Source organism: Hyaena hyaena, unplaced genomic scaffold, assembly GCF_003009895.1.
Source record: "Hyaena hyaena isolate Hyena2069 unplaced genomic scaffold, ASM300989v1 scaffold_302, whole genome shotgun sequence".
NCBI classification, from domain to species: domain Eukaryota; kingdom Metazoa; phylum Chordata; class Mammalia; order Carnivora; family Hyaenidae; genus Hyaena; species Hyaena hyaena.
The window spans coordinates 380,205-391,370 of record NW_024080936.1 but is presented as its reverse complement, the minus strand read 5'-3'; the positions used below and the strand labels follow the sequence as shown (position 1 = coordinate 391,370).

General features: G+C 63.3%; 1 protein-coding gene across 1 annotated transcript in view; it reads left to right on the top strand.

The window, feature by feature from the left end:
- The first annotated feature begins 1,667 nt into the window (after positions 1-1,667).
- The window catches only part of PLPPR3 (phospholipid phosphatase related 3), a 14,777-nt gene continuing 5,278 nt past the window's right edge, over positions 1,668-11,166 (top strand). The window contains exons 1-3 of the mRNA XM_039248185.1: positions 1,668-1,830; positions 8,176-8,456; positions 11,044-11,144. Coding sequence (XP_039104116.1) covers positions 11,070-11,144 — 75 coding nt within the window. The 5' untranslated portion in view covers positions 1,668-1,830; positions 8,176-8,456; positions 11,044-11,069. The remainder of the gene's footprint in view (positions 1,831-8,175; positions 8,457-11,043; positions 11,145-11,166) is intronic.

Here is an 11,166-nt window from a genome sequence, read left to right as displayed (position 1 = left end):
TGCAGCTGCCCCTCCGAAGAAGCGGGGTTCTGGCTCCCACCGGCGGCCGCCCTCCTTCCCCTGGGACGGTCCCTCCGGCCACTGGACCCTCAAGGCCCCAGGGGCTGGCAGCCAGGTGGGCTAGGGTTTGTCCACAGGACTCTGCCCTGGTCCTGCCTCAGTGTCCCCGTTTCTGCCATGAGCATCCTGGACTGGCTGGCTCGAGTGGGCGTTCCCCCAGGTTCAGCGGCGCCCAGACAGACAGATGGACATGTGGCCCGACACACTGCCAGCAAGACGGGTGTGCGGGCCGGGGCTGCAGAGTGGGTGGCCGTGACCGTGGTCACCTCGCCTCCTGCCCTCTCTGTAGCCCCAAGTGGGGAGGCCACTGGGGCCGCCCCACTCCTGGGCTGCTGTCCTCACGCCCCCCTGCACCTTTGGCCACAGGGAGCCTGGGGTCCTGGGGTCAGAGGCGCACCCCGGGGAGGCAGGGCGACCTGGGCCAGGACACTGACACCTGCCCCGCTCCGCACTCCACCCCAGCACAGCAGGATTCGCCTGCACATCTAGGGGCTGGGGTGAGCCCCACTCAGTGGGGGACAGAAAGGGACAGGAAAGGTGGGGGGCACGGAGCCATGCGCCCTCCTGAGACCCACAGAAACATCTCTGCCCCACTTGCCTATTAGAGATTCACTTTTCCTTCTCAGGCAGGGGCTCCTGCTTGGGGTGACTGGGCCCCAGGGGACTCCGGGTGACGTCTGGGGCAGCTGTGGTTGTCACACAGCTGGGGGGGGCTCCTGGCATCGAGGGGGTGGGGTTCAGGGATCTGCTCCGCCCCCACAGCGCCTGGGCGACCCCCCCAGAGGGAACGACCCTCTGCCAGTGGCTGCAGGGCAGAGAGGGAGAGGCCAGCTGAGCAGGACATGTTATGGGTCTATTTGTAACGGAGTCATTATCACGAAAAGTGCAAACGTACAGAAAGAGAGAAGAGCTCGCCCAACCTGGGGACAAAAAAGGAAATGCTTTGTCACTTTTCATTCCGAAACGATTTCATGCTCGGTGACAGCAGGGCAGTGATGGGCTGGACCACTGGAAAGTGCTGGCCCACTGCGAGGGTGAGGTAAGTGGGGGCGCCGCCTGTCGCCGTCGCCACCACCGTCACCTGTCACCGCCACCGACATCACCACTACCGCCACCTGTCGCCGCCGTCTGTCACCTTCACTGTCACCATCACCACCACTTCACTGCCCGTGCCGGCAGGTCACACGTTGGGCCCTCTTCACTCAGGCTCTTCTGGGAGCAGACACGCACCTGATGCCTGGCTTCAAATTCTGCCGGGCTTTGTGATTCTGGGCTGAAAATGCCGCCTCTTGAGCCTCAGTTTCCCCAGCTGTTAAGCGGCAATGATGAGAGCAGCCGTCCCTCACAGGGTTAAACACGATGAAGGGACAAAACACAACGCGCCCACTGCACACGCACGTCCGCAGAGGAACGTGTCCAGCACGCACGCGCACGTTCACTGGGGACCGTGTCCACTGCGCATGCGCATGTCCACGGGGGGGTGGGTCGTGTCCACCGCGCACGCGCACGTCACTCAGGTGCATCCACTGCACATGCGTACGTCCGCAGGTGACCTTGTCCACCGTGTATGCGCACGTCACTCAAGGGTGTCGCACGTCCACAGAGGACCGTGGCCACCGCGCACGCGCACGTCCCTCAGGGGCGGCCACCGCGCACGCGCACGCCCCTCGGCCGCGAGCAGGAGCGAGGCGCCCACACCCGCCGCCCCGCGGACGGACCCCGAACACACGACGCTCAGGGCGGGAACCAGACACGGGAGGCCACGCGGGTGTGAGTCCGCGTGCGTGACGCGTCCGGAACAGGCTCCTCCACGGGCGGGAGGGGGCTTCCGGGGGGGGGCTGGGGAGGGGGTGGGGGGTGTGACTGCCAGTGGGGACAGGGCTTCTTTTTGGGGGCTTCTTTTGGGGGATGGTGGTGGAATGTTCTGGAATCAGATGTGGTGGTTACACAACTTTGTGAATGAACCATATGCCACAGAATTGTTAAATGAATGAGCTCTATGGAATGTGAAGTGTATTTAAATAAAACATTCACACGCACAAAAAAATAGACACAGACGCTGCTGGAGAGCGGGCGGGCCTGGCCCTCCTGACCCCCCCGCTCTGGGTGTGCATCACACCGACACCCTAGGGGCAGGCAGGCGACTACCGGCAGGGGCTGCCTGGAGGCGGAGGCTGGTATGAGGCGCCGGGGAGCCCTGGGGGTCCTCCGAGGGGCTGGGCGTCCGTGCAGAGTGGGGGTGGGGCCTGGGGGCGGCCTCCTCGGCCCCTCCAGCTCCTACGGCCGCGGATGCAACAGGCGGCGGGTGGGGGCCGAGCGGGGCGGAGCGGAGGCGCCAGCGTCCCCGGACAGTCCCCCACCCCCCCAAGCCTCAGTTCCCCGTCTGAACAATGATCTCTTTCGGGTCCAGGCAGGGTCCCTGGATCAATCTAGGTTCCTGAGCCCTGACGTTCCTTTCTGGACCTCAGCCTCTCCATCTGTCAAATGGGTTAATGGTCAGTCACTCCGGGTGAGCACTGGGGGCTTCTGGGGGTGCTGGGCGGCTTTGGGACACCCGGGGTCAGGGTAGGGGCCTGTGCGGCAGCTCCGGGCAGAGTGCTGGCCCCTGCGGGCCCCTTTTCTCGCCTTCGTGGTGGGGAGGTAAGCGCGGAGCCCCGACCCAGCTGCCGGGAGGCCCCCGGGGTTGGAGGCCTGTGTTGGCCTCAGACACCAAGTGACTTCGGGCGATTTCAGGTCGGCAGCGCTGACGCCCGCCCCAGCCGCAGCCGAATGCGGGCCCCGCCCGGGCACACCCTTGAATGTTTAACCGCCCAAAAGATGTGTGAAGCGTCCTGCTGGAAAGATGGGGTCTGTCTGGATCCGCGCCCCCGGCCACCCCACCCCGGTGTTCGCGGTCAGCCCCCGCCACACGCACACACCGCCACCACCCTCCCGCCCCAGGGCTTTCCACGTCCCTGTGTCCGCGAAGACCCGAGGGCCCTGCGCCGTCCACACGGATGTGCGCCCCCTGGTGGGGGGCCTGCGCTCTGTGCCCCCCGTGGACGCCTGCCGCGAACACGGGAGGGAAGATGCCCCGTCCCCCGCCCAGGCGGTCGCAGCTTTGTGCCCCTCTCGTCGTCAAAAAGCAGGGTCTCCGGGGAAATTTGCTCAGTCTCGCGTGCAAACCGGAGGGGGGGGTGGAAGTGTTCCCACATCAAGAGGCTTTTGCGTTTCTCCGCTGTAAAGCGAGAACGGTCTGTTTACAGCCTCTACCTTAACGAACGACCGGACTGTTGTTATTGGCTTTAGGCACTCTTTATAGATGAGATTTATTGTCATGTCTTATTATATATTGTGAAGTATACGTGTTGTAAATATGTAAATAGTGACTTATGTGTTATTTCAGCAACATTTTATTTAGGTTAGTAAACTATAATATATAGTATATAATCATATTCATGTTTATATATTATTTTATTATTTTTTTAAATGTTTTTATTTATTTCTGAGAGAGAGCGAGCAGGGGAGGGACAGAGAGAAAGGGAGACACAGAACCCGAAACAGGCTCCAGGCTCTGAGCTGTCAGCACACAGCCCGATGTGGGGCTCGAACCCACGAACTGTGAGATCATGCCCTGAGCTGAAGTCGAACGCCCAACCAACTGAGCCACCCAGGCGCCCTAGTCTGTCACCGATTTCTTGTGTGACTTTGACTTTGCTGTGCACTATATTCTCAGCACAAATGAGAGATGGTCGAGGGGGAGCTCAGAGACTCAGGATCAAAGCTCACACTGGCTGTGTGACTGCAGGTGGGTCACACAACCTCTCTGAGCCTTGATGGCCCTTCTGTCTGTCTGGTGGAGAGAACAGCCCCTGCCTCTCAGGACTGAGAGTGAACTCGGTGAAGACAGGCCCCCCGGGGTGGAGACCTTGATGCAGCCAGGGTTCATGAGCTCCTGCTCCCCCCCCACCCCCGCCCAGCAAAGCAGGAATCAGCGTTGGAGGAGGGAGTGGGACTCGCTTCTTAACGTTTATCATTTGTTTTTTGAGAGAGAGAGAGAGAGAGAGAGTGCGTGTGTGTGTGTGTGTGTGTGTGTGTGTGAGCAGGGGAGGGTCAGAGAGAGAGGGAGACACAGAATCTGAAGCAGCTCCAGGCTCCGAGCTGTCAGCACAGAGCCCGACACGGGGCTCAAACCCACGAACCATGAGATCACGACCTGAGCCGAAGTCGGACACTTAACCGACTGAGCCACCCAGGTGCCCCGGGAGTCATTTATTAGGGTCACAGCCACAGGGCCAAGGGCAGGGAGGCCCGCTGGTGTGCCGGGCACATGAAGGGCCAAGGATACAGGCGCAGCATGGGAGGTGGGGTGGCTGATGGTCAGAGCTGGGCCTCAGGGGAGGTCACAGCACCCCAGGCTTGTCCCCTCTGATGGGGAGCTGAGAACAGAACCTAGTGTGGGAAGAGACCATTCCAGGGAAGACATCAGGGCTCCTGCCACAAGGCCCCAGGGGGAAAGAGAGCGTGCCCTGTGCCAGGCTGTTACAGACAAGCCCCGCCCCCCATCTCCCTGGATGGGTAGCAGGAAAGTCAGGCCGGCTCCCTTGCCTGACCCCACCTCAGAACTACTGACCTGGCAGCTGCTCTGACAACCTGAGCCTTTCCCCTGCAACCCACAAATCTTGTTCCAACCCCAGGCCCTTTGCACATGCTGTTCCCCCGTCTCTGCATGCTTTCCCCCCTGCCCTTTTCCTGATTAACTCATACTTGAAGTTTGGGTCCCAGATGCCTCCAGGAATTTCCTGATGTGTGTGTCCTGGGTCAGGCGCCATGCCCCCAAAGGCAGTTACAACATCCTGTGCACACCTTTATTTTTTTCTTTTTTATTGTTTGTTTGTTTGGTACCCGGGTGGAACACAAACCCAGAGTCCCTGGCTCAGGGGTGAAGCAGAGACACCCCCATCTTCATATGTGTCTGGCTCCCCCGCCCACGGGGTCTGGCAGGGCCACAGGGGCGGGCCCTACTCTGCCTCGTTCCTCGCTGTCTCCAGCCCCACCGACGGGGCTGGGCATGTGGTGTTTAATAAATGCTGTTTCCCATACTGTTAACATGCTCAAATATTTGAGACCTGGAATTCCAATTCCACGCTCGACCTTGGGGCCTCACCCTGGCTGTCCCCCACCCTGCCACCGGCTTCTACTTGGCCTCCGGGGGGCAGTGGTGAGGTGTCACAGCCCAGCAGCCGGGGAAACTGAGTCAGGAGGGGGAAGAACTGGGCCCAGCCGGGGCCAGCACAGCAGCCACAGGAACTGGGGTCCCTACAGTGACTTGGGTTCAGATCCCAGCTGGGGCAGTAACGGCCGTGGGGTCCCGGCCGAGTCCCTTTACCCTGCACCACGGTTCCTCCGGCGCAGAAGTGAGCAATCAGTCGGTTCCGAACCCGGGTCAGCTGCTCACGGCTCGGAAATCAATCCTCCAGAGACCAGGGGCGGCGGCGAAGGGCAGAGCCTTCGGGAAGCGGTGGCCTGGGGACACAGTGGACAGACGTCCCAGAGGCCTCCTTCTCATCCAGGCGAAGGCGGCTGCGAGCGGGGGCCCCGAGGGCAGCGGTCGGTCAGCAGGACCCTGGCCCCACCAGCGTGCGTCTGAAGCGGCTTCTCCAAATGCCGTCAGGCCTGATCTTCGCGGAGTCGGGCCTTCAGGCCGCACCGGCGTCTGCACGCCCCGGGGGCAGGGGGTTAGTTCCGCAGAGCCAGGGCTTCGGGCAGGACGCGCGCTGGGAGCAAGTCAGCCCCTAAGCCCCTCGGGAGCGCTGACGGGCCCAGAGGTGGTCCTGAGGGTAAACCAAGGCAGGGAAGGCACAGGGCCTGCTCGGGAAATGCAGGTAAAACCCGGGAACACTTCTCGCATGACAAGTGGCAGGAAATGTCAAGATGGCGTCAGTACAGATGTGGGGAGATGGGCATGGTCAACACCCCGGGGGGGGGGGGCAGGTGGCCCAGCTGTGGCAACCGCCCTGGAGAAACTTCTGCAGGGAAACATGCACAGAACAGCTCATTGTGACTCCGCCGTGACAAAAACATGTGGAAACAAGTGTCCACCAGCAGAAGGCTGGATAACCGGACCGTGTGACGAGGTCCCGGGCGGTGGGCCCCACACAGGGGCTCCCGTCTCTTAGCCCCGTCCCCCCCGCCCAGCGCTGATCCCCCTCCCCCCACACCGCCCCCTCCCCCCTCCCCCCTCCGTCCTTCACTCCTCTTTCCCGCTGCACTAACTGGTCTCGCAGGCTCTGCTGAGGGGCAGGCTCTGCCTGGGGGCCACCGCCCCACCTCACGGCTCCCACAGCAGCTGTGGTGCCGGTGCCGGGGTCCTAAGGGCTCTGGGGCGAAGCGGAGACACCAGGCTGGGGCCCTCGACCTCCCGCCCCCATCCTGGGAGGAGGCTCGCAGAGGAGGCAGGGAAAACCAGCCCGAGGGGACCCCCCCCAGCCCTCCAGGGTGCAGGCAGGACAGGGTGGGTTGGGGGCGGCTGAGGAGGGCAGATGCCTGTCCCCACCCGGGCACCCCCCCAACCCCCTGCAGTGGCCAGCCCCTCCCAACAGGAAAACAGGAAGTTGCCCAAGGCCTCCATCACCCACTGCTCCCAGAGCCTGGACTGCTGCAACTGCCCCACCCTGTGCCTCAGTTTCCCCCTCCGTAAAACGAGCCATGGCTCCACATGTGGTTGCGGCCGATGTTAACTGACTGTTGCCAAGACCCAGCGCATGGCACTCAGGAAGCAGACACCCGGCGTGGTAACCAAACGGCGAACGCCACTCACGATGCCGGCTCAGGCCTCGGTTTCCCCAGCCTGAGTGCGGGAGAACTCACCAGTGCCCCCTGGGCCAGTGGAGGCAGCAGACCGGGCACTGGGTCCTGCTGGGCCTGGGGTGTATGTTTCGCTGCTTACTTTCCTATCAGCTCCGCTGGGATCTACTCCACCGTCACTCGGTTCGCCCATTCACAGGGCCCAGTTCAATGGCTTTTTTTTTTTTTAAATATTTTATTTTTTATTTTTGACAGAGAGAGAGAGACAGCGTGAGCAGGGAGGGTCAGAGAGAGAGGAAGTCACAGAATACGAAGCAGCTCCAGGCTCTGAGCTGTCAGCACAGAGCCCGATGTGGGGCTTGAACCCACGAACCGTGAGATCATGACCTGAGCCGAAGTCGGACGCTTAACCGACTGAGCCACCCAGGCGCCCCCCAGTACAATGGCTTTTAGTGTCTTCACAGAGGAGTGCAACCCCCCCCCCCACGATGAGTGTTAAAACAACACATCTCTCCAAAGGAACCACCCCCCACCACTGGCGATCACCCCCCAGCCCCCGGCCCCCATGAGCGCCTTCCCGTCTGTGGATGAGCCCGTTCTGGTCGTCTCACACACGGGGGACCACACCGCGTGGCCTTTTGTGACCAGCTTTCCCCTTAGCATCCGACAGGACTTTCAACCTGTGAGACCTTGGTGGGTCACTCACCTGCCCTCAGTCTGGGCATCTGACAAGTGGCCTCACCTTCCCAACTCTGGAGCAGGGTCTTCAGGGCTGTGACACCCAGGACCCGGGCCAGAGAAGAGGCTGGGTATGCGGAATGTGCAGAGAACTCTCACAGCTCAACGAAAAGACAACCCCGTTTAGAAACAGGCAAAGAAGTTGAACAGACTTCCCCCAAGAAAGTATCCAAAGGCCAACAAGCCATGAAAAGATGCACAAATTTAGTGATCAGGGAAACGCAAGCCAAAGCCTTAATGAGACACCACTGCATACCCACTAGGACAGATGGAGTGTTATCCAGGATGTGGGCAAATGGGGACCCGTGCCACCGCTGCTGCGACTGGGACGGGGCAGCCGCTGCGGACACAGCGTGGTGCTTCCTCGGAAAGTTCCACACGGGCGCCTGGGGGCTCGGGTGGCGGGGCGTCCGACTTGGGCTCAGGTCATGGTCTCACGGTTCGTGGGTTCGAGCCCCGCGTCGGGCTCTGTGCTGACAGCTCGGAGCCTGGAGCTGCTTCAGATCCTGGGTCTCGCTCTCTCTCTGACCCCCCCCCCACTCATGCTCTGTCTCTCAAAAATAAATAAACCATAAAAAAATTTTTTTTAAGTTCCACACAGCAATTCCATTTCTCAGCACGTGCCCGAGAGGCCCCGCTAAACACGCACGATGTTCACAGCAGCCTGATGCACGGCAACCAAAAGACGTGAACACCTCAAACGTCCATCAACACGTGAACAACACGCCCAACGCGCACGTGCCTCAGGTGCATCCACCGCGCACGCACACGTCCCTCGGCTGCGAGCAAGAGGCGCCCACACCCCCCACCCACAGACGGACCCCGGACACACGACGCTCAGGGAGGGAACCAGACACGAGAGGCCACGCGGGGTGAGTCCACGTGCGTGAAACGTCCAGAACAGGCTCCTCCACGGATGGGAGGGGGCCCATGGGTGCTGGGGAGGGGAGGCAACTGATGAGGCCCGGGTTACTTTTTGGTGTGATGGAATGTTCTGGAAGGAGACAGAGATGGTAGGTGCACATCTCTGTGAAGATACTAAGAGTACCGTTGCACGGTACAGTGTAAGACAGCTAACTTTGTTAATCAAATGTCAGCCCAACTTTTTAAAAGTGGGATTTATTTCTAGGTTGAAGCTGGGAGTTTGGCAAGGGTGGTGGCCGCCTGCGCCCCGGGGAAGCCACTTTGCGTCTGGGGCTGTGGAAGGCTCTATGAGGCTGGCTTCCCCTCCCAAAGGCAGGCTTACGGTCCGGGGAGGGGGAGTCAGGGTAGGGAGTCGGGGTCCTGGGGGCTGAGGCCCGGCCCTCACCGAGCTGCACGGAGCAGCTGCCTAACAGCGTCCCTCGCGTGTCCCTGGGGCCTCACCGGGCTGGCTAGAGCCCAGTGGAGAAAGGACTGGCCCCGGAGACCGCAGCTCCATCCCTTCCCACTGGGGCGACCTCAGGGCCCCTCAGACCTGCCGCCTCATCTGTGCAACAGGGACATGAACAGGCAGCCCCTGTCCCCCAGGAGCTTGACACGGGCAAGTTTTTGAACAAACCTGGTGTGCTCAACCCCTCTTTCCTGTTCTGAAGTCTCCCATGGCTCCCTAGTGCCCCGGAGCCCGCAGCTGGGCAGTGCGCCGCCACAGCCAAGCCTAGCCCCCGGGGGCTCCGATGGGAAGAAGGACCCCACCTGTGATGCTTAACATTCCCCGACACCTCCCAGACCCCCGGGGCCATCGGGAGGGTCCCCCAAGACCACGCTTCCCGCTTGTGGCCCCAGGAAGCACCCAGAGCGATTGCCCCATTCTCTCCTCCTCTTGCCGTTTGTGGTCAGCTTTCAACACCAGGGTTCCCAACCGCTGCCGCCGCCCCAGCTCTGCCCCTGACTCTCGAGATGCAGGCCGACCGCGAGGTTCTGGGGAGCCAGGACAGCCAGCGCGGGGTCCGGTTCCCCGCGCAGCCTGGTAGCGTCACTAGTTTTGCCCGCTCAGGGCAGGGGAACTGGAGGTCCCAGTGGCGTCTGAACCTTTGGGACCCACTCGTCACCACGCATAGAAGAGTCTTTCAAACCCATGGAGCTCTTTCAAAACAAGGGCCAAGGCGACAAACAGTAGGTGCTCAACTAATGCAGCCTCACCCACTACTGTAATGAAACGCTTACTTTAGGGTTGATCGATAGGGTCTGCTCCACTTCCCAGTGTCTCCCCAATGACCGTTCAGGGTCAAGTATACAGTGGGTGCTCAGATGGTGAATAAATGAGCCGAATACATTCCTGTTGTTTGGGCCTCGGAGGGTGAAGGAAATTCCCGGGCCTCAGTTCCCCCATTCATAAAACGAAGGCTCAGCCAGTCCCGACCCTACGTGGCTGTGTGCGGTGGAGGAAACCCGTGTCTACCGCCAGGTGCGCGCCCCGGGTTCACGGCGAGCGCCACCCCCGCCGCGCGCCCTGGGAGCCTAGCGAGGGGCCTGGAGACCCGCGGAGCGGACGCTGGCTGGGCGCGCGGGGCGAGGGCGCGGGGGCCTGCGGGGGGCGGGGGGGGAGAGCAGCCCTCCCCGCACCGCGGCCTCTTTTTGTCTCCGGACTGCGTCGGCGCTCCGTCGCCATGGAAACGCGCGCCGGGGAGCGGCGGGCCCCGGGAGGGGGCAGACACGGGGGGAGACCCGGGGAGACCCGCGGGTAGCCAGGGCCCCGGGGCCCCAGCCCCCGCGCCCGGCGCCCACGGGGCTCCCGAGACCGAGCCGGGGGGCCCCGGGAGGGGAGGGGGGGCGCAGGCTCCGGCCTCAGCCCGCACCCCCGCGGGGGCCCGAGACCCCCGACTCCCCGGAGCCGAGGGAGCGGGAGCCCCCCCCGCGCGGCGAGCGCACGCCCGCGGCCCGGCGTGGAACGCGCGCGGCGCCCCGGACGCGCCGAGACAAAGAGCCCCCGCCCCTCGCGCCGCACGCAGGCCGTCGCGGGCGCGGGGTCTCGGGCCGAGCCGGGCCCCCTCCCCTCCCCGCGCTCCCGCTCGCGGCCCCACCCGCCCCCGCGGGGGAGGGGCCGCGCTTTGTGCTCGCCGCGCCGCAGCCCCCGCCCCGCGCGCCCGCCGGCTCCGCCCTCCGAGCGCCCGCGCGCCAGGTGAGGGGCCTGCGGGCCGAGGGCCCGGGCCGCACCCCTTTTCCGGCCGCCGGGACCCTCCTCTTCTCCCCTGCAACCCGGCGGGGCCCACCCGCCCAGACGCGGGGAACGGCGCCCGTCCGGGGACTCCTAAGCCAGGCCGGCCCCGCCCCCTGCCGGGCCCCTCCCGACCCCCCATCTGGGGTGTGGGGGTGCCCGGCAGCTGAGTTGGTGGGCGAGGCCGTAGTGCGCGGAGCGAGGCCGCGGGCACGTCCCTCTCTCCTGGCCTCAGTTTCCCTGGGCGGTTCTGGCGCATCTTTGCGTCCCCCCAGGGCTCAGACTGCGCCTCCCCGCCTCCAGCGCGTCTTTGTCCCCTTCAGCCACGGCCCGTGGAGCCCGCGGCACCATGATTGCGACCAAGGAGAAGAATAAAACCCCAAAGGACAGCATGACGCTTCTGCCCTGCTTCTACTTCGTGGAGGTGAGGGCCGGGGGGGGGGGGG